At 43.0% G+C, this 23,674-nt stretch overlaps 1 protein-coding gene across 1 annotated transcript in view; it reads right to left on the bottom strand.

Moving 5' to 3' along the window:
* The window catches only part of nbeal2 (neurobeachin-like 2), a 94,077-nt gene that overhangs the window by 48,236 nt on the left and 22,167 nt on the right, over positions 1–23,674 (bottom strand). Inside the window, exons 2-6 of the mRNA XM_069194991.1 lie at positions 15,180–15,268; positions 9,725–9,889; positions 8,370–8,451; positions 3,278–3,390; positions 2,523–2,605 (exon numbers count right to left, since the gene is read on the bottom strand). Of these exons, the coding sequence (XP_069051092.1) occupies positions 2,523–2,605; positions 3,278–3,390; positions 8,370–8,451; positions 9,725–9,889; positions 15,180–15,268 (532 nt within the window). The remainder of the gene's footprint in view (positions 1–2,522; positions 2,606–3,277; positions 3,391–8,369; positions 8,452–9,724; positions 9,890–15,179; positions 15,269–23,674) is intronic.

Below are 23,674 nucleotides of genomic sequence, written 5' to 3'. Positions count from 1 at the left end.
AAAAATTTTGACTAAAAAAAATAAAACTGGCACATTTTACTAGCTGAAAGTCCAGCTGTGTATGCTTGACAAAAGAAGGAAATATGGACTAATATTCCATGGATCTCTCAAATATGCACAAATCATATTACATGACGGCTACACACTAGTGTTGCATGGGTTGACTCATACCCACAGGTCAGGCAGGTGCGGGTTCGTTTCTCACAACCGCGGGCGGGTGTGAGTAAAAAAAAGTTCTCACTTACTAGAACGATGAGAATTGTTGAATATAATTTATTTTGGAGTACAGAATGTGTCCAGCTAATTCCATTATTTTTATTGCTTACTGGTTAATGGACAGCACCTCTATGATTTTACAGTTGAGCATTCTTCTTTTCTTCTTTCTCCCTTTACTCTCTGCATTACTAAAAGGCCTGACCATCAAGGTACCAACTGGCCCTCCTCTGTCCCACTTGTTTCCAACTCCCATCTGAGCGCCCCAGACCGCTGGGACCTGCAGAGCTGAAATGAGCCCCGAGCTTTGGTGACGCATCGCAAATTAGGAGCCCAAGCTCTTGAGAAACACTCCTAATTAAAGATCTTCTCCCACGCTGCGGCAAGCTTCTGAGGCACGCTAACGAGGTTACAAGGACGTCTCTTGAAACCTCTCATGGAGACTTGGAATGACTCTGATGCACATCACACTCTTTTTCTGTCTCCTGAAGCTATTGTCCACCCAGACGACAAAACTTTGTCGTGAATTATTAAACTAACTCTACAAGTAGGGTGTTAACCAATGTTTATGAATAAGGCTCAAGTACCCTCTCTGACTCCCCGCCCCTAAATCCTGAACAGCATTACATCCTTAAGCACAGCAAGAAGAGCAATTAAAGAATGGTAAAGGGTATCAATATACGCTAAAGCAAAGCAGAAACCATAAGAAAACCTTTCTTGGGCACAGCACGTGTGTGGTTTTGGTACTAGAAAATTAAAAGACTGAAAAAAATGACAAATTTAATGGTCATTTTCAGTACCAATAATTACCAATTGGAAGGTTTAAGAAGCAAAACCTTTTCTGTAGCCACAAAGCTGTGCGAGTAATGTTATATGATAACTAATGGGTTCTGCCAACAAAAACAGAATGCATATAAATGAAGATTGTGTATAACTGGACATCGTAAATGACATCATTAGCAAAAGTACTATGTAAAGGAACACTCCCTGTTTACCAACAGTACGAAGCCTCATTATTGTAGGAAACGCGTTACCGTTTAATACCATTAATTAAAGTAATGGGGAAGGCAGAAAAATGTTTTGTTTATGTGAATGCTTGTTTCTGTAATGCTCCTTTTAGAACGAATGGCCAAATAATTTTGAGAAGTTGGTGCCTATGTCCAGGAGCAAGTATTAGGTGCCTCTGGTACACCCTACTCTGCACTTAGACTTTCACACAAATGGAGCAAGCTTCTATTGGGCCTGTCTGACTCACTCTTTAAAAGAAAGGAGTTACAGGAGAGACGGAGAGTCAGGAGCTGCCAGTTTCCCCAGACAATTGCCTAACCCAACCCTTCCAGAGTTTCTGCAGGTCTTGTGCAAGACGCAGCCACTTGTGAAACTGCCGGTGAATGAAGAGATCTGGGAGTCTTGTGAAAGCAGCAGTAAGGAAGAGAGGGGGGAGATGAGAAAAAAAGAAAAGACTCAGGATATTTGCTTGTGTCCGTTTCAAAAGCATGGCAGTGCCCCGGGGGAGTCCTTCGCACGTCTGATTCGCAGGCGGCGCTGAAAATCGACAGGCTTGCCAGGGCGCGTCTGCCAGTCTCACGGTCAGAAGAGTGTGGTAGCACCCAATCCCTGCCCTCCCACCCCCACATACACACATACACACATACACACATACACACATACACACATACACACATACACACATACACACATACACACATACACACATACACACATGCCAGCCCATTGGAGGCAGGCAGGGAGAGCGGCCTGAAGCAGGAAGATCTGGTTCTGAGATGTATCCTTCAACAACTGAGGGAGCGCTCACCTCCCGGAGAGGACCCAAGCACATCGGTGTGCTAACTGAACGCCGCCGCACCCTGGAACGTCTCATTTCCCACTCCATGAGCAAGAAGCACTAACAAGAGGAGAAACCTCTACTGGGCGTGGGATAATTACGGGGCTGTCAGAGCAATTTAAACGACTCCTATTGACACTCATTTAGACTGGGGGTAGATTGCACATTCAGTTACAGTACGGCCTAAAACAGCAAATGATTAACAAAAAAATGACATAAGCTGAGCAACAGGAGGCTCATGGGTTTGACAGCTCTCTCTCTGTGCAGGCTCTTGTCCTCTCCTCACTCTTCACGAGGCAAATCCACCCCAGTAGTGAAGAAGACACGCGTGCAAGCATTTGTTCTCTGCCAGCTGAGGGCTTTACTTTGTTAAAGTATTGCGCTGCGCACACAGAAGTCTCGGGCGAGAAACGGGAGGGACACAGGGAGCCACAGGCCGGAGGAGGGAGGCGGGGATACTTGCCGTGGAAGAAGGCTGGGAGCTCCTCTGGCAGAGCGATGGGGGAGAACTTGTACTTGCTTCTCTCCAGCAGGCTTACTTCCTCCCTGCAGCGCAGGCAGACAGACAGACCATGTCAGCACAGCTCCCCTCGTAGTGACACGCGCTCACGCCTCAGTTTCAAATCGCACCCCGCTGGTTAACAGCTATTCATATCCTTCATTTCACTTTTATTTCTTGAGATAATTGTGGCTCAGAAGGACATAACGTTCTTTTCCAATGTTGTTTTAAAGCTGCCCATTTAAAATGGTCCAGAGTCCTGGTCCTGGAGAGTTATTCTTATACATCACATATTATTCACAGATTCAAAACACCTGTTTAGTCACAATAAGCAAGTAATGCTTCAATGAAGGTATTACTGGTCCTTGAGGGTTGAAGGATATTCTGATCTTTCTTCCAAATGTTCCCTAAATGACTTAATTGAACACACTGCGTATTTAATGGATCACAGTTAAATTGGTCTGGGCCTTTAGTAATTGATGGTTTAAAGGTTATCTATAATACTTGCTAGACTTTTTTGGGAACGGGGCAAAATATTTAACATATGCACCTGACTTAATATTAAGTACTGTGACTGTAATTTGTTTTTAATGTGGCCTGCAATGGGATAACTTGACTGCTCCAGCGAGCAAAGATCTTGGCTGGAAAACGAAACCTGGACCAGGATCGGAAAGGGTCTGCTCTAGCCTCAGAAGGACCCCTGCCCCACCCCCCCTCACCCGGCCAGCTGTCTCCTCCAGGTCTGGTACGGGTCGAAGAGGCTCTCCAGCAGCAGCAGGCCATACAGCACCACCGTCTCCAGCTGCTCATCGTCTCTCGGCTCCTCTTTCAGCTGCAAGACAGGACACACAGAGGCTGGATCACCGCCTGCCCTGCCCGCTACACCAGCGGAACCCCAGCTTCAGAGCCTGATGCTCTATTAAACAAATGACTAGTTCAGCTGTGCAACTAAGAACGCAGGTAGAATGATTCTTAAACCAAATGTACATTTTTCTTGTCCTTCAGAGAAGGCTGTGTTTTAGTGTACAAATGGCATACGTGCTCTGCAAGTTGAGGACTGGTATCTATCTTGGTGCCTGATGTGACCGGGATATACAGCATCTCAGGCTACTGGAAATGGACTCAAACCCTGAGGGGAAATTTAGTGCTGCCAGTTAAACCAAGCTTGCATGTCCTCATTTAGCCGGGAGGAAGCTGGAGTATCTGGAGACAAAAGAATGTGATCTCCCAGCACGCCTCCAGGTGTGCATCTACATCAGACATTTTGTCCTCTGTCAGGAGCTCTGCAAGAAGCGTCAGATTCCCAGGATGCAATGCATTTGCAAACAACTATCCTACAAGGAGCTCATATCCTACCTCCTTGCTCTCTCCTGAAAACTACACTGGCAGCTAAGAAATAGTCTCCACATACAAATTGTCTGCAGCTGTTTCTGTAGTATAACTCATGTTATCTTAAATTTAAGATGGGTGATATCTCAGCAATCTACCTCATAGATACAGAATATACCTCAGAATAAGGGAATGAACATTACAAACATGCCAGCTCCCTAACAACCAAGCCAACCTCAAGGACTTAACCAAAGAAGAACACTTATCTAGCCAGCTCTGAGGAAAAAGGAAACTAGTGTAACAGTAAACAGTTATATGTGGTTTGTGGGACAGACCCAACTCCACAGCTAGGGAGGGCAGTGCACAGAGAGACAGAGTGCATACACAGCAGTGAGGTCAATCTGGTCCCACACCACAGCTCTGCCATGTACACTTAATAGTCTTGTTGTCAAAGACCACAATACCCAAGACTGTGGTTATCAATCATCATTCCTGTTTTTATTCTAAATCTAAACCAGGAATTTCCAACCTTGGTCCAGGAGAGCCTGAATATTTTCCTAAAGCATCTGTTATTTAAAGATCAGGAACACATTGTTCAAGCAATTGGTCAATTAGAAGACTAATGTTTCAGTGAAACAAACAGGCCTCGAAAGATGATGGATGTTTTTTTATTTTTACTACAAAGGATCTCTAAATTACAGAATTGAACACTCTACCAGTTTGTTTGATAACAGTTAAATTGTTTTAGGCTTTATTCAACTGTTCATTTAAAGGTCTCCTGTAAAATATGATGGACTGATTCTCTGTGCTGTTAGGAGGGTGAAAGTAACAAGTAACAATATCTGATACTTCTTATCACATGTGGAGTATTCAGTAACTGATCAGGGTATTTATAAGTCAACCAAAACTGCTGATCAAATCCAGAATAATTGTATAAGCACTATGGGATAACTAAAAATAAAGGTCAGATGCAAGTGAAATAACTGACCTAGTTTGCATTATTCACTTGGAAGACCTCTTGAAACTAACAAAGAGGTAGCCACTGCAGTGGAACAGAAGTGGAATTTACTGATCAAGTCTTAGAATTGGCAAAGGCACAAAAAGCCCATATTTGACAAAATGTAAGCCTGTCAATAAGGCTATCACGACAATTAGAAGAAATAAAAACCTGTGCAATAGTTGTGCGAGTCTCTGTAGTACATTTGGTAAAAGCGTGACTTTTCGTGTGTGGATTTTTTGGAGCACCCATGAATAAAGCCCGAAAGTGGGAGTGTATCGACAGGCCAGTTTTTGTGAGTGTGCAGTGCTACGACTGTGTGGACCTGAGCATGCAGGGCAGGACATACTGTACAGTTGAGGATTCAGGGTGTGTGCTCACCCTCCCACTCTGAGCTTCAGCTCCAACAGGGAAAGCAGAAAAGGTCAGCTCACACACTAGCTTCTGCTTTCCTTCTTATTAAATCTTTTCAATTACTTTTTTTTCATATAAAACTACACTATTGTTGTTGCTATTGCTATTGTTATCTCTGCAAATCAGGAAGAGAGCTGAGGAAGCTCTAATCTTTTCCGTAAAGGATCACATGCTGATCTATAAACTTGATTTGAATGGTATGCAAATAAAAGAATGAGCCTCATATGGCAACAATATGGGTTTCTCCGGCCGCCTCACTTCATTGAAAAATCAGGACTTGAAGATATTCCAGGTGTAGGGACATGCATCAGGGAGAAACTGATCTTGGCTCTGTTACAAATCTCACACAGCAAAACTGCCAGAGAGCAGCATCTGCAAAATCTGAAAATATATCTCTTTTGTTACCTGCATGTCATCTGCAGTATGGAAAACACGTGCTGCTTTCTGAAATGTGATCCTATATATTTCCTTGGACTTTAGAAAAACATGGAAATGCGTTATCTGCAGAAAACACTGCTGAAATTGTCATGAACTGATAATCAAGCAAATGTGCGAGCAGATGCTTTGCAAATTCTCTTGGTGCTCATCACTTCTGAAAGACTCAGGACCCACGCACCCCATGATCCACTTTAAGGCTTCGGTCTCCCACCTCTGTGGCTGAGACTAAAACATCTGGTGAAACACTAACACACTTTCTCACCTAGCTGTGAGGTTCACTGTCACTGGTGCAAGAAATGACGCAAGAGAGTAATTCAGGAGCTGTAAATGCCCTCTGGCCCAAGAACAAGACAAGGCAGATATACCAGCTGCACGCCCACCTGAGCTGTGGACAGTGTGGGTGGAGTTCTACCATGAAAAGCTCACTGCACCTTCGCAGAAATGAAACACCTAGTGTTTCACAATCAAAAAGACATCCGTGGACTGTAAGGGCTCTGATTACCACACAGAATGATTTGCGCAGCGCCTTTTACTTTGAACCAGTTTAAGCACAGCATAGTCAGAAAAATTCTAGGAGAGCTCAGGGCATGAATAATCTTGAGAAATTCAACACAAAGCTCTCTTATACAAGTCTAATCTGAAATTCCTAGACAAAAAATACATCAAATCTTTGAAAAGCACAATAAATCACTGTAAAAGCATGAAGAAGGAGAGGTACTTGTGGGAAGTATATATATATATGTAATCAAATATAAAAAAATATATAATAACTATCAACTTTTCACAGGACTATTTAAGATCAATGATGCAAACAAAAAACAGAAAAAAACATTTCCTTTGTCAAGTTTCATGACACTTGTCGGCAGTTCTATTTTAAATTTAGAACAATGACTTGCTATTTACCCACCTAATTCAGAGCAGTCACTACATATAATACAGCTCACTGCTAAGAACCCCGCCAGTGCACACGGGAGACAGAAGAAGAGCTGGCAGTGGGTCATAGCTGGCTAGCGGCGCTATCCAGGCTGGAACCCACGCTGCTCAGGAGGTCCCATCTTTTACTAATCAATCAGATTCAAAATCCCTCTTTTGGCAGAGCTGCCACTAACTTACATCACGCTGCACTGGGTGAGTCACCAGGCGTCAGTGTACTAGGTCATTCAGACTACAGGCAAAATCAAGACACAGGAGACTTGTAACAGCTTGTTTCTCTAAGTCACGATTGACTAAGTCACTGAGTGATTACTATGACAGAGCTCAGAATGAACAACAGCACAAACCGGCCAGCCCCAGTCAGCTCCACTGATAGAAGAGCACAGGCAGACTTCTACACCCACAGGGCTTGTAAAACACAAAGGCTTACCAGTCAACCACTGATGTGGTGAAACTGAAGAAACATATTCAAACTTCTGCATTTTGACCTTCTTCTTCATATACAAGAATCAACAGATCAATCATTATGTGTATTTCTGCCCTTTTTTTTAAAGAGAGGATGGGGGGAGTAATGTAATGGTTAAGTCTCCGGATTCTTAAAGGGAAACTGCAATGATATTTTTATGTTTTGCGGTTAGAAAAACTCAGCTTTGATGAGTGCAATTCACAATAAAAGTAAAATGCAAATTTCCATCACACAACAGACACCATCACCAAGGTATGCGCAGCACCATATTCTGCAATTCAGAAAGAGGCAACAAAACTTCCGGTGACATCATGTGGCTTGTGAATACATCTCTTTTAATCCAACAGAAACACTGCTCCCGATTTCAAGACGGTTTTGCCGTTAAAAAGAATTCACGTTGGAAACTTTCTGTGGTGAAATGTCTGGTGCTCAACCTGTGCTTATTTGCACGTTACATTAGTAACATTAGTCATTACAGCGACTAGTGAGCAGGAAGGGTCGCTTCACGTCACAATTCGCACAAACTCTTGCTCTCGCCCATGGCGAGACCAGGGTTTTGTGACAACATGGCGACTTGCAGTACTTGCACAACGTTCACGATTTTCTGCTTCATTCGAAATTTGATTTTTTTTTCTATACTCTCAATGAATTTATTTGGTTATTGCGATTTAATAGTTATTGCGATTTTATCCAGGTGGATGCTGCACACTGGTGGTGGTGGAGGGGAGTCCCCATTACCTGTAAAGCGCTTTGAGTGGAGTGTCCAGAAAAGCGCTATATAAGTGTAAGCAATTATTATTATTATTAATTATTATTATATTAATAGCCGGTCTGAAAAATTTGGACTGCAGTTTCCCTTTAACTGACAGGTTGTGGATTCAAGTCTCTGCAGTTGTACCGTTCAGTGAGGCACTTTACTCCAGTTGCTCCAGTCCACACAGTTGTATAAATTGAGACCAGCATCACTGGGATGTCATTCAGGGATGTCACATACTCTCTAGTCCATTTAAGGCTCCAGAAACCAGAATGAGGTCTGGACTGATGAACTAATGTAGCTCAGTTAAGGAAATGTCCTTCCTAGTTACTAGTTGTGGCCATATTTACTGAACCTTTAGGAGATGCCCCTAACTTTCAGCCTGTGCAAAACCCCTTTAAACACTGACTGCTCCCAGACCCTCCTTCTGTTAATAGTGAAACATAAGTACTGGGGAGTAAGTATTTCCTCAGCCCCTACCTTAGCCAGGCAGAATGAAAGCAGTTTGATGGTCTCGAATACGAATCCAGGTGTCCTGTCCGGGTCAATGTTCTCCATGTTCCTGAAAACAAGGGGGGAAAGAAAGGGGTCAGGTACAACCCGATCAACACACACCCGCATACAGGCAAAAACCTGACACTACACAGACAGTAAATATTAATATATCAGGTGGGTAGCTGCGTCAGCGTGCGTGTCACACACCTGAAGAAGGCTCCACGGCCGAAACGTTGTGTTCTCTTTCTTCTTTTTTTCAGCATGGAATAAACCTATTACTTGTTCCAATATTAATACATGTATACATAGAGAGAAAGAATTAGCTAAAGCTCTGGGAAGAATGTTGGACTTTGTCATCACTGACTTGAGCCCCTCCAGGCACAACACAGACAAATAATAATAATTATAATAATTGCTTACACTTATATAGCGCTTTTCTGGACACTCCACTCAAAGTGCTTTACAAGTAATGGGGACTCCCCTCCACCACCACAAATGTGCACCATCCACCTGGATGATGCGACGGCAGCCATAGTGCGCCAGAACGCTCACCACACATCAGCTATCAGTGGGGAGGAGAGCAGAGTAATGAAGGCAATTCATAGATGGGGATTATTAGGAGGCCATGATTGGTAAGGGCCAAAGGGAAATTTGGTCAGGACGCCGGGGTTACACCCCTACTCTTTCGAGAAACGTCCTGGGATTTTTAATGGCCACAGAGAGTCAGGACCTCGGTTTTACATCTCATCTGAAGGACGGCGCCTGTTTACAGTATAGTGTCCCCGTCACTATACTGGGGCATTAGGACCCACATGGACCGCAGGGTGAGCGCCCCCTGCTGGCCCCACTAACACCTCTTCCAGCAGCAATCTTAGTTTTTCCCAGGAGGTCTCCCATCCAGGTACTGACCAGGCTCACACCTGCTGAGCTTCAGTGGGTTGCCAGTTGTGAGTTGCAGGGTGATATGGCTGCTGGCGTCACACAACTCACACAACTAGTAAAAGCAACACAGCAACGAGACAACAAAGTGACACCAGCCCGTGTGATATAAGATTGGATAACGCTTAGAGGTGGGCTCCAAGCAAAGAGTTCCGAGATCCTATCAGGAAAAAAAAAATCACAGGCTTGGAAAGATGGAGAAATCCTGAGAAGATGCCAAAGCTAAGTATAACCTAACCAAACAGGAAGCTGTACGGGACATTTGGAAAAAAAGCTGAAATAAAAAAAGGGATTTGAAAAAAAGGAAAAAAGAAACTGGTCAGACAGGGAGTGTTAGAGCAACAGAGGATGAGTGGAAGGATGATGGGATTCCTAAGGACGCCAACGGAGAGCGTGCCTACCTGCAGATGATGATGAGGAACTTGATGAGCAGCAGGGGGTGGGCAGCGGCGCCGCTTTGCTGCTCTTGCCCCGACAACTGGATGGCGCTGTGCCATAGCTGGTTGCTGAGCAACACCAGGACGTCCCGTGGCAACAGGGGGATCTCCGAACTTGACTCTTCCGGCCTGGGGAAATGACAAGGTGTTACAGAGTGGGTTGGTTGCTTGGCTACACGGCACAAGACACATTTTGTCCTTCATAAGGGTGGTTTCAAACTTGGCAACTACAGTTAATTAATTGAAATTGCTATCAATTAACATTTATTAACCTATGACACACCTGTTTCTTTATAGTTAGCAACCATTTAATTTCAATTCAACAAGTTATAGACTGGGAAAATAAGCCAATTCTTTCACCACTACTAACTTACTTAGTAAACTAATTTACTTGGCTGATGCTTTTATCCAAAGAGGGTTACATTTTCAGCAATGAGTTGATCTAGGTTAAGGTATTTTGGAAGAACAGCATCTGCCATCTAAACTTTGGCAATTAAAGATGGTGATGGGTCCTACGTGTTTCTCAGCAATTAAAAGGGGAACTGCAATGCTATTTTTATATTTTGAGGTTAGAAAAAATCAGCATTGATAAGTGAATCTCCAACCGCAATACAAATAAAATGTACACAGGAACTTCCAAGTAAAACTTCCAATTTACGTCATAAAATAGGCGCTTTCTAAATATGCGCAGTGCCATATTCTGCTATTCAGAATGAGGCAACAAAACCTGTCTCAACTCTGCATGCAAATCACATTGGAACATTTCTGAAGTGAAATGTCTGCTGCACAACCTGTACTGATTCACTCATACATCGCATTACATTAGTTACAGTGACTAGCGAGCAGGAAGGGCAGCATCACGTTGTAATGTGTGCAAACTTTGCCGTTACCGTACATACAACATGGCATCGTACAGTACTTTCACAAAGTTCACAATTTTGTGCTTAATTTGAAATATGTTGTTTATTTATTGTTACTGAGATTTAAGAACCAGTGTGAGAAGTTTGGACCGCAGTTCCCCTTTAATAGCAAATCTGTGCTGGAGCTGAGATACAAAAAGGGGGGCAGAATTCCACAAGAATAACAACAGATGATAAAGATACCAAACATTTCTCAGGCTCTCTGCAATAGCAGAGGCCATCGCTGTATTAAAACAGGCAAGATCTTTGCAAGTTATAACTGACAATTAAAAAAACACCCCTATAGCGGAGAACAGCTCTGTTGTGATGGTTTTGCCTGTGAAGTTTGTGGAGTCTGTGAGGGTTGAGCTTTGAATAAAGCCTGAAGCAGTCAAAGGTACAGCTTTCTTATGAGGACTGACATTGTACTTATGCACTGCATAAGAGGCGTGCATTCCTGTGCACCTGAACCTAAGGGGTGCAGGCTCAAACCCTGGCTGTGATTGACAGAAATTGCAAAAGAACAGCACCACAGCGCACTGGCCGGCACTTGTTGAGAGAAAGAGTCGGCGCAGTGTGAGAGGGGAAGTGCAGAATGTAGCCTCTGGGGATTTCCCTGCTCTGCTTCAGGCTGCTTCACTCTGGTGATCTTTTATCAGACACCGCTTTTTTTCTGCGCCTAGTGGTACATTTTCTGCAGGCCCTGGGCTGCGGATCGCACTGCAAACCTCTGTTGGGACCAGAGCTGATAATGCAGACGGTTCAAGAACAGGTGCACTAAAGACAGAACACGGTGCTAACTGCTGGCTACTGCATCTCAGTCTCCTCTAAGGAGGCATGATATCAAAAAGGTGGTGGCAGGGTTACAGTAAACATAAGCCAGTTTTAAGACCAATGAGCTTGAGTGAAAATAAAAAAAAAAGTGCAATATCTGTGCATGGGTTGGACATTTGTATAACTTCTGATGTAGGCCCCTCTGTGCTGTCTTACTGCGAGATGCTTTGTGGCGATATTGACCATAAGATAAGACCCCTTTTGAACACAAATATGCTGATCAATGAACAATTAATTGTGTTGACCGATTCATGTTCCAGAGGTTAAAATTGCCCCGGAGACAGCTGGCAGCTCTGGTGTCTGGCAATAATGAGTCACTGCAACAGTAATTAAAATTAGTGTAAAACTCAGGTCAGGAGTGATGCTCTCTGCGAGGTGGAGACCGAGGGCTGCAATACCTTTCCAGGGAGCTCGGTCAATCTCTCCCACACAATCAAGTGAAAAGCAACTGCAGATCATAGGGTTGATATTCCCTCTTCAAAAAAAACATGCTCCCTGACCTCATTCCATCTCTGTTAGGAGCCTATGGTACTGTGGAGGTTGCGTGCACTGACAGGCTGGAGGAACTGAACTTTGAAGAGAAGAATGAGAGGAGTCCTAAAACAAGTTCTCGGAGTCTCAAAGGCGTTGGCAAGCTCAACCCAGCAGACTTCTTCCGAGTCAGTGAAACACAAACCAGAGGACACAAGGGCAAAACTTCCACTATTTGGAAGTGCATGAAAACTGTTAACAGGAGGCACTTGTTTATACATAACAATGTTGTGTGTAAATACCCAGCAATGCTGTAGAGCCCAGTTTTGGCTTCTTTGAAGAAATGGCTGGATAAAATCTTCAGATTAATTAGTTACTAAGGAACAAGTAATAGGTTTATTCCATGCTAAAAAAAAGGAAGAAAGAAAGAAAACACAATGTTTCACACATGAAGAAGGCTCCATGACTGAAACGTTGTGTTCTCTTTCTTCTGATTTGCAGCCATTCTTATTGTGTTCTAATAGTGTGATCAGATCAGGCAGAGCACGAGTGCCTGCATTTAGCACAAGTACAGACTTTGCACTGAAGCTGAGAAGTGGTATGAAGATCAGTGCTCTGCAGTCTTACAGTGGATATAAAAGGTCTACACAGCCTTATTGAAATTGCAGGTTTTTGTGATGTAAAGCCAGAAATCAAGCTAAATTATGTCAGACATTTTTCCATCTTTAATGTGACCTTGCAACCAACATAATTCAAGAGAAAAACAAATAGATAATTATTAGGAAAAATAATTTAAATTAAAAAACCTACAACACCCTGGTTGCATAAGTGTGTACACCCCCGCAACTAATAATTTGTGGAAGCACCTTTTGCATTTATTACAGCAGTAAGTCTTTGTGAATAACTCTCTATCAACTTTGCACACCTGGACGTTGCAATTTTATCCCACTCTTCCTTGCAAAAAAGTTCAAGCTCTTTCATATTGCCAGGGGATCTCCTGTGCACAGCCCTCTTTAGGTCATTCCACAGGTTTTCTATGGGATTGAGGTCTGGGCTCTGACTGGGCCATTCCAAGACTTAGATCTTCCTTTTCTGAAGCCATTCCTTGGTTGACTTGGATGTGTGCTTCGGGTCGTTATGATGTAAGAAAGTGAAATTCCTCTTCATCTTCAGCTTTCTGAGGCCAGCAGGTTTAGTGCCAAAATATTTTGATATTTGGAGTTAAACATTATCCCATCTATCTTGACTAGAGCCCCTGTCCCAGCTGAAGAGAAGCAGCCCCAAAGCATGATGCTGACACCACCATGCTTCACAGTAGGTATGGTGTTCTTTGGATGATGAGCTGTGTTGTCTTTGCACCAAACATATTTTTTAAAATCAAGGCCAAAAAGTTCACCCTTTGTCTCATCAGACCATAAGACATTTTCCAACATGTTTTAGGGTGATCGAATGTATTTTTTTGCTAAATTTATGCGGGTTTGGGTGTTCTTTTTTGTGAGAAATGGCTTCCGTCTTGCCACCCTACCCCATAGCCCAGACATGTGCAGAATACGGGAGATTGCGGTCACATGCAAGGAGTGACAAGTACCTGCCAGAAATTCCTGCATCTCCTTTAATGTTGCTGTAGGCCTCTTGGTAGCCGCCCTGATAAGTTTTCTCCTTGTCCTGTCATCAGCTTTGGAGGGTTGTCCGGATCTTGTCAATGTCCCTGTGGTGCCACATTTTCTCCACTTCATGTGTGAACACGGGAAGAGTAGCCATACGGAAGAAGTTAATCCGGATCTTAACGTTCTGTGTATTGTTGAACACTATGCTTTTGATTTTTCTTTTTTTTTTCCTTCATAACGAGCTGTGGTTTTATGATCCTATGGTCCTGATCTTGTCAATGTCCCTGTGGTGCCACATTTTCTCCACTTATTGATGACTGTGAAGCGGTGTCTTCACAGTGCTCCATGGTACATCCAATGCCTTTGATATTCATTTATACCCCTCTCCTGATCAGTACCTTTCAACAATAAGATCCCGTAGCTGTTTTGTCAGCTCCTTGCAGACCATGGCTATCCTAGTAGGATGCAACCTACTGATGCAACGTTTCAAGGAAATCCTACAGAAACAGCTGATTTTTATTTGGGGTTAATCGTTGATGACAGGTATATGCTGCTTACCTTTGGATATAAATTTTGAATGTGATTGGTTAACTCTGAACACAGCCACAGACCCATTATAAAAGGGTGCAAAGGAACAAGTAATAGGTTTATTCCATGCTGAAAACATGGTGACACCTGAAGAAGGCTCCACGGCCGAAACGTTGTGTTCTCTTTCTTCTCTTTTTTTTCAGCATGGAATAAACCTATTACTTGTTCCTTTGCAGCCTACGCATGCTGACGCAGCTACCCACCTGAACTTATAAATGGGTGTGCACACTTATGCAATCAGGGCGTTGTAGGTTTTCAGTTATTTTTCCTAATAATTATCTATTTGTTTTTCTCTTGAATTTTGTTGGTTGCAAGGTCACATTAAAGATGGAAAAATGTCTGACATTATTTATCTTGATTTCTGGCTTTACATCACAAAAACCTGCAATTTCAATAAGGCTGTGTAGACTTTTTATATCCACTGTATGTCAGTACGTCTTTACACTGTCTCTCGGTTTGTCTGTCAAGAGCAATTCTACTGTATGATGTTAGACTTTTACTAAGTGCATTGGCCCAACACAGTACAAAAGTTGTGCTGGTGGTAATTAAAGTTTTATCCACATTGCAATGCAAGAGTTAGTACTAAACTTCTGATATTCTAGGTGGAACGTGAGAATTGCTGACTGTTTTAGGAGGAGTGCTTTGAATGAACAGACCATTTAGCAGGAGATTATAAGCCACCACCCAAACCCGCATCCAATTTGCTAAAAATTAATTATATGAAACGATTTGGCTGTAGGGCTGGAATTCCTTCCATTGTGCTGCAAACAGCTATTCGGTTTTACCTATAATCTGTTGGCCCTATGTGTTTGTTTAAAATGGCTGAAAAGTGACTTCACTGTGGCCAGGACACCCTTGTAAAAGAGACTTAATTACAAGACCGTCCTCTCTCTCCTGTCTGGGTGTCCTCTCTCTCCTGTCTGGGTGAGCGGACTAGAGGCGTCAGACGCCCCGGGGGTCTGGGTGGAGTGTGGGAAGGGCATGGCCCTCGTCGGGTCGCGGGAGGGAGGGGGAACTGACCGGCGGGGCTCCAGCGTCTGCACGTCGATGATCTTCTCGAAGGACATGACGAACGTCTCCAGCCACTGCTGCAGATAGCCCACATCTTTCTGGGGGGGAGAGACAGGGTGGGGGGGTTAGGCACCACGCACACTGCACACAAAGAGCAGGTAACTATAGAAACAAATACCAACAAATGTGCGTCCTTGGTGTGAGAACTTAAGAACTCTCCAAAAGAGGCGGAACAGCCACAGTTTCTACGGTACATACCCACTAAGTCCATTTTGTGAGCAAATGTACCCAATTTTGCTGTTCAAATCAATTTGAACTAGATTATGGAGATTTAGGTTTAAAAGCTTCTCTACACTGAGATGGACTGGGGTGTGCTGGTGTTAACTCTGGTACCTGATCATTTATTGAAAATCGACTATACACCTAGTACACCTCTTAAATCTGCTTTAACTGTGCTTCAGAAAAATCAAAAACAATCTTCTTCAGCATAAGAGAGCCAACTAGGAGAAAAAACAACTGAAAAGCCATGAAAGAAGGGATGATTGCTCTGTTAACATGTGCCGATGTTTGCTGGACTGTTTCAGTAGCAGGGACAGAGCTCTGTCAGGATCTGAAAAAACTAGGAGCTGTTTAAAACACAGTGCCTAGTCCGATCTGGGAAGCACAGTCAGGTCATTTTCCAAAGAGTTCAATTATTTACTTGAGTGCTTCTGTGGACCAAAATCTAGCAGGCGTCTGGGTCCGCAGGAGGAGGATTGGGAAACCTTCATCTAGAGCACAGATCTCTGCAGCATAAAGACGAGTAGCCATGGCAAGAGATTATTCAACCACAACAAAACGCTACACACAAAACAGCAGAGAGTTAGATAAACACTAACACGTCGGGCTTAGCCTTTTGCACTGCCCTGTTCTATTCGGTGTGGCGCCTCTCATTTTAGTGTGGCAGGGCCGTGAAATAAACAAGTGGCTCATTCTGACAATCAGGTGGAGGAACTACAGCACAACTGGTACATGATAAATGAAGGCCACTTCGAGCACTGTTTTCTTCAGCTTCTAGTGCAGGCACATTGTAGCATAGACATGACACTTCACAGCTTCCTCACCAAACTCTGGGACAATGATAAGAGCCACAGCTCTGGCAGCAGCCCAAGTTCCTCATATTCACATTATGACTCAGAACAATACCGTAGTGAACCAATATTATGTTAGGCAAGAAAGGAAGCTGTAAAAAATAATAACAACGACCTACTGCTCTAAAAAACACATGCTCCTGGAGATATAGGCCTATAGCCTCATCCGTAAATAGCCTTAAGTGGATAAAATAATTTGTCTACTTTTCTCTATGTGCTTGCTGGAATAAGCTCCAGCTCTCCCGCAACTCTGTATTGAATAAAGCGGTAAGAAAGTAGATGGATGTTCTCCATGTGTGTTTTACAAAACATCACTGAACTACAGTGTTCTATTCTGGAACAGTCGGAGCAGTTTCAAGAGAGAGATGTTCTACCGTGAAATGTTGAGTATATTGTGCTGAACAAACACAAACCCTCCTCCCAACAAAGGCCTGATGTGTGGCAGCTGCTGAAGACCCTGAGGGCTGGTCCATACAAGATGTCAGCCAGGCTCTAGTCTAGCTCTGCTGTGCACACCAAGAGGGGGAAAAAGTTACCAGCCAGGGAGGAATAAATCCTTCTCAAGGGAAAGCAGAACAACACAGGCCTCTGTCTGTGCCTTCATGTAGCTTCTATCAATCAACACAATCTGCAGTTAATTCCCAGGCAAACCTTTGGATGCAATGCAATACTATCCAGAGACAAAGTATAAAGAGCGTTCCTTTAGAGTATAATGCTTTAGACCTTTACTATACACTAGGCTTTGTGTTAGTCTTGTTAATAAATAATAGCCTTGAAGTGTGTGGGCAGAACACATGCTGAACACTTCCTATGAACTGAACACTATTCTTGAACACTATTTTTGAACAGAGAAGGTCTCTAGCGGACCGGATACAAGTGTTGAAAATGCACAAAGGCATCAGCAAAGTCAACCTTGGACACTTCTCCACAGTGAACAGTGAACAGGGTCAGACTGCACATACTACTGTACATGCCTTGAACTTTGCCCCGTGCAATATGAAGCATGCAAATTACCTTCAGGTGTAAAAGTGATCAAATGTGATGTCCTACTGACAGAACCAACATATCTAGACCCTGATATGTCTCTACGCACAGAACAACCTCCTATTCCTTCTCTCTGCTCCACACACTGAAAGTCGCTTCACTACTGGATTTTGCTCCCTTTCTAATAAGTAATAATAAGCAGTTTTGATGCCTGGTTTTGTCCAGTGTCCAAAGCTTCATGATTGTATCCTGTCAAACTAGATACCCTGTACTACAATTTAGGTCATCCCAGGACAATTCTGCTTGCTCCAAACACAGTGCCATCTCAGAATGAATGGAAGTCATTATCATCAAGAACTTCGTATTTCCAGTAAAAATAAAATTCAAATTGCTGTTTGCTGGGACCCACTAGGCTCACCGATATGCAAACTGGTATATTTCAGCCTTTGTTTGAAGCGACAAAGAAAGTTTGGGTGACTTTCTGTTAAAAACGAACTGGCCATTTAAATTCAATGAGCTGTTTCTGCTTGACATTCAGAGTGAGCGATCTGTAATCTGGAATTCAGAGAAACAGCAGCTTTGAAAAGAGAGCTGGATCCACTCTTAGGAGGGGATTGGAAGATCTTGACAATGCAGTTTCGTTCACCATTCATTGATTCCATGAAACACAAAAACAAGATCACAAACTCTGGTTTCTGCAGAACTCTCATACCCAGAACGTTCTGAAATTCAACTTGAGAAAAACAAATGTCACTCAGCTGTTCGGCGGCTAGAAGCCACTGTTCTCAATTGCGAATGTCAAGCACTGGGATCTTAACCTACTTTCTCACTGCTTTAGTCATACGAGGGTATCTTGTGATCTGTGTGATGTAATCTAGACATTGGATGCTAAGATCTGTTGGGAACTATTATCTGTGAGAGAGTACATATACAATACATATAAGACACATACAAACATACAAAATCCTACCACTAATACAGGTGAGGAGATGTCGCCCTGTCACCATCATTAAAGTTTCACTGCATAGAACATCTCATGTTTCACGTTTCACAACAACCTGCCACAGTGATCAGCGCTGACAACTATATGAACGTCATTCTTTTCAGTCCATCTAACTGGGTCATCAGGGCTCGCAGACGCAGGTTAACTGTTGAGGAAGCGGAGGCCTTCAAGAGACGCCTGAAAAGGGCCTTGAATTGATCAATGTTTGAGCAATGAAATCAGCCAGACTAGGCCAAATGCACCTCCTGCTGCTTGTAACTTGTCTTACATCATTACATGCCAGGGTGACCTCTACTCGAACCAATGAGCGATGCTCACGCCAGGAAGAAATGAGAAGTGGTGCTACAAAAGGAAGCACATCAGATTCATGCACCAAATTCAACACAAAGAGGTACTGAAAAACTAAACTCCATTCCTTCACTCAAACCAGGAATTCATAGAGATACTGAGTTTGAAGACTAGCTTTTAGATCAGAATTGAGACCCTAATGACCTGCCACAAGTTCCTGAAGTGACGGCAAAAAAGTAATTCATCTGTTAATTTATTTAATAAGAGACGCTGCAGATTTAACCATTGATGAGAGAAATAGAATGATGTTTTTTGGACTCCAAAGATAAATCTGTGAGAGGAAACAGATTTTGAAGAAGTGAAGAGAAAAACTCCATGTATGTCCAGAGATTGGGTCCACAACCCAGACAGCCGTCTCTGAGGATGAGTGCTCCCACACAGATTACAACACCAAACAGAATGCCCAACAACGGTGGAGCCTCTCAATGCGAAGTTATGGTCTCTCGCACAAACAAGCCAGGTACAGTAAGTCTACCTACAGGATGAATCCATCGAATCGACACAGAATTGAAAACAACAGCAACCTTCCGAGGCAGCTACAAAGTCAAACTCGGTCCGTGCGTGTTTGCAGGTCTTTATTAATTTAAGATCATTAATTTTCTTGGTACAAAGCCTGCAGGATCCTTTGACCTGTGAGCTATTGTGTATCCGCGCTATAATGCACAAGCTGTTTGTCTGAGTGGTTCAGCATGTTCCTGTCTCTCTCTCTGCATTTCTGGTTCACATACACAGACAAGGATTTCTCAGCTTCTTATCAGCTGGTCCACGTCCGCATGTTCAAGCAGCTCCCCGAGTTCTGCACCTGTGAGCGTGCGAGGCCGAGTCTGGCGGCTCTGAGCGAGTTACCTGCAGCTGTGCGACGCCGGGCCAGTCCATGTCTTGGTGCTGGGGTGCAGCAGTCCCCGATCTCTGGGACAGTGTGTTGCGAGCGGCCACTTCCACAACACAGCGCGCCCCTGGAGCAGCGCCGTCTGACTGCGCTGCTCTCTCTCTTTCTCTACCAGGAAATGCCAAGTCACTTTAACCGAAACACACTTCCTCCACCTCGCAACAAAAACGCTTCAAACCCCTTCCTCTTTTCTCACTGTGCGTCTCTGTGTATGCGCGCGTGTCTGTGCATATCGGCCTCTCTCTCTCTCTCTTTTTTACTGGGCCGCAGGGGTATGAGCCACTTTCTGTGGTACAGAGCGTATGCGAGACATCACACGTTCGGAGGGCAAAGCAGGCCGGATCCCACTGTGCTGTGGAGAGCCCCAACGTTGTACTGCTATCCTGAACTCAACTACTCACTATGCGAAAGTCCAGGATCAGCTGGTGTTCATATTCACATACAGCCTCTGCTTTGCTAAAATAAGATTGTTTGAGATTGAAAGTTGGTTCCTAGGTATCCCCATGGTTGTTGGGAGTAAACAATTACCTAAAGATAAAGATGAGTTTTCAGATATAACTTAAGGGGGAAAAAGAGATTGTTTCGGACAACATCTAAAAGGTAGGGGAGAACACCCCTCTCGGAAATTATGAATCAGTCCACCTTCTTTGGATCGGGAATGAATATAAGCACAGGAGTATGACAAACTAACCCTCACCAGCTCGACTGGTGACAATCAGCCCCACTGAGAAAACAAATTAGCACATGCCCACTTGGTGGAGATCACAGACCATTTACCAAAGCCCGGTGATATTTTCATAAGCTAGTGTGGCTGGTGTTAACTGGGCCTGAAAAACAGCCAAGACACACTCAGCACTGTGCTCCTAGTTAATGCAACAGGTTAAAAGCTGGAAAAGCTACTGTAGGCCCTGGAAAACTGCGCATATTGTAATTTTTTATATTTACCAAAGAATACATGAGAAACCCGTGGCTCTATGACTCCCCCAATCAGGAGTGGTGATCTATGAAGGAGCACATTTACAGTATAAATATAGAAGTTAATTGTTTACAGTGTCTGCAGGTCCTGGTATGGCTCACTGCCTGCTTGTGAAGCAGTCGTTGTGTGCAACTTGTTTAGAAAGCTTTGCAGTTCTTGTGCTGATTGTCAGGCCATTAAGCCAACTACAATGAAAGAAAACGGTCTTAAAAAAGGATTTGGGCATCTAAAGTACATAACATTTTTGTTGTCAGTGCTTATGCAGGATGTAGATTTATTTCCATGGTACCAGATTGGCTAGATGCTGTTTTCAAAGACAGCTTGGCCCAGTAGAAGTGAAAGCAGTGTCATTAGACACTGAACTCTATCCAGTTACATTGACTTCAGCACTGACAAACAAGCCTCGTCTTCCTTTCTCTGAGCACACAAACTCAGCATGGAGTGAAGAAAGACTCACCAAAAACAGATTGGGCACCTTTAAATGAAAATGATAATGCCATTTGTAGGAGTACAATTTATAGAAATGTTATTTATTACAACACACTGTATGTCAGAAGACTATCTTTGCGGGGATATTTTTTTCACATTTTTTCCGTAGAAATCACTGGGAAGTAAATGTACCCAGGCTAGACAGCATTATGATGCTTCTACAGGCTGCTCCTTAACAAAGCAGATTCATATGGTACACACTTCATACAGTATACATTCCACATAGAACAATGACATTATGACAATGATAACAGTTTCACTCTACCTGATACCTGACCTGTGGTCAGCTATGAGAAGGACACTACTGTCAATATTTATTTAGTGTTGGGTTTGAGGTGTTTTGGGAAGGTTGGTTGGGTTGGATTTGGGGTTCCCACGCAGGGACATGTTGTACTGACAGGCTGGACACCTCCATTTGGGGAATATCTAGATCAAGGGTGTCCAATCTTGGTCCTGGAAGGCCAGAGTGTCTGTGGGTTTTATAGGTCTCCTTAAAGACATACCATCCCTCCAGGAGCAGGATTGGACACCCCTGATCTTCCTGATATTCCCCAAATGGAGATGTCCAATCTGTCAGTACAACATGTCCCTGAGTAGGAACCCCAAATCCAACACTGCTCTAGATAATCTGTTATTTTCTTTGGATCAGGCTCCCAATTCACCCGCTCACTGTGTCCCTCTAACTCCTCCTCTTCCTCGGTTCTTTCTCTTTTTGGCCAGCAAACTTCTTTAGCACATACGTGTTAACTGGCAGCAACTCTGGCGTTTGAGCATTTCAGATTGGCCTTCGGCTATGTTCTATTTTGTATCTGAATGTTGTGTCTAAGTGCTGTTTTACTTACAACAGTTCAAACACCTTCACAGCTAGGTGAAATCACTGGAAGTGCACAATCAGGATCCATCACATGATAAGGGTCCCATTCTGAGTTTTCAATATGTTTGTGTTAGAAGTCTTTATGGAATCAATAACATTTGAAGCCAGATATAGCTCAGCGTCTATTACTGTAACTTACAGAAGATAACTGATAAGAGAGATTAAAGAGTTTTAACCTGATGAAACATTTCTTCTATATTGAAACCCAGGTAGATGGAAAATCTCTTCCACAAATCTGGAACCTACTGTTCTCAATAATAAGTTGGATATTGCTGTACTGATTTTATCTTGACGACGTGTCTGAGTTAGAGTTAGAGAATTTTCAGGAACACTTTTTATATTGAAATTGTGAACAGACAGCTTCCAATCAGCATACGCATGTCTAAGGAGGCTATGTAATTATTTCCAACAAAGAGAGGAAGGTGGCTGTTTCTGCTGCGTTAACGATCTGAATCGTTCCGCTCAGAGCAAATATGAACGCGCGCCTGTTTGCTCTGAACTGTACAGATGTGCTGTTACTACACAGAGAGAGACGCAGAGATACAGACGAACTGTTACAACATTTTCCTGTTATTTTGCACTGGTTGCATGTCTTTATGATCTATGAGTTACACATCATTGTACCTTGTGGTTTCAGCTCTGCAATTAGGCCAACAGAATGTTTCAATACAAACATCCCAAGATTGTGCTCCTCACACGGAGAATCAGGAAGAGTGCAAGAGAAGCAACTGGGTCAGGATAACCAGAATGCCAGAATAACATGAGTACCTCAAACTAGATGATAGTGGAATTGGTCAAAATGCATTGGTCAAATATTTACATGCCTACTCTTGGTGTACATCAGGTTTCTGTAGGTTCATCAGTAGTACCAAAGGCCAAGACACCAGCTACTGCTGTGTTAGTCTCAGAAACAGTAGTACATGCCCTGGTGTGGTCACTCTATCAAGGCTTTTTATTTTAACGTTTTTTAAAAATTTCTCTGTATCTCTCTTTTCTTCCTTAGACTAAACATCTTCAGATCCTTTAACTTCTGTATGAGAAAAGCTTTCTTCATGGAAAGAACATTCTATCACAAAGGGTAAGATATATTTCCACCTCAGAAAACCCTGCCTGAACAAAACTCCCTGTCGCCCGACTCATTTTGCATTCAGTTGATAAAGTAGATGCATGTTTCTCCAGAAGGAATCTCTAAATGCAGCTATCTGACTGGTGATGAAAGCCGTTCCATGATTTGGTCACGGAGAGAATCAGAGAATACTGTGACTCATACAGACAATGACAAGACTTGAGTTTAAAACTGATAAAGAGGAATGAGAAATTTGCACTTTGCATCACACAGTTCACAGCAACAGCCAGAACTATATCACATACATTTCAACAAGGCAATATTTCTGCTAATGTCTCTGTAATATGAACTGCAGCTTTCTGTTGTAGTTAACAATAACTTAAACATTCCACATGCATTACAGTTATATATTACTTGGGTTCATGAAACTGCAGTTTTTTTATTTATCTACACTTGGTGTGGGTTGTGCTTGATTTTAAGGTTGTTAGTCCTACCAAAGTCCTACCAAAATCCATTTAAGGTCTCTTCTAACCTAAAAGGGCTCTTCTAACCTTGAGTTGTAAGTAGTTGTAAGCGTGTAAGTAGAAAAAGATTTTTCCGATTCTCTCAGAAGGGCATAGATTGACAACAGATACAGTAAGTATAAACCTCGGTCACGGCATTTTAGTTCATATCGTAATATGCATACATGACAACTACTTAGATTATGAGTTTAATCATTTGGTCAAACCTGGGGCTCAATATG

This window comes from Lepisosteus oculatus, chromosome 10 (assembly GCF_040954835.1).
Source record: "Lepisosteus oculatus isolate fLepOcu1 chromosome 10, fLepOcu1.hap2, whole genome shotgun sequence".
In the NCBI taxonomy this organism is placed as follows: Eukaryota; Metazoa; Chordata; class Actinopteri; order Semionotiformes; family Lepisosteidae; genus Lepisosteus; species Lepisosteus oculatus.
This window is presented reverse-complemented; position numbering and strand designations above follow the sequence as displayed.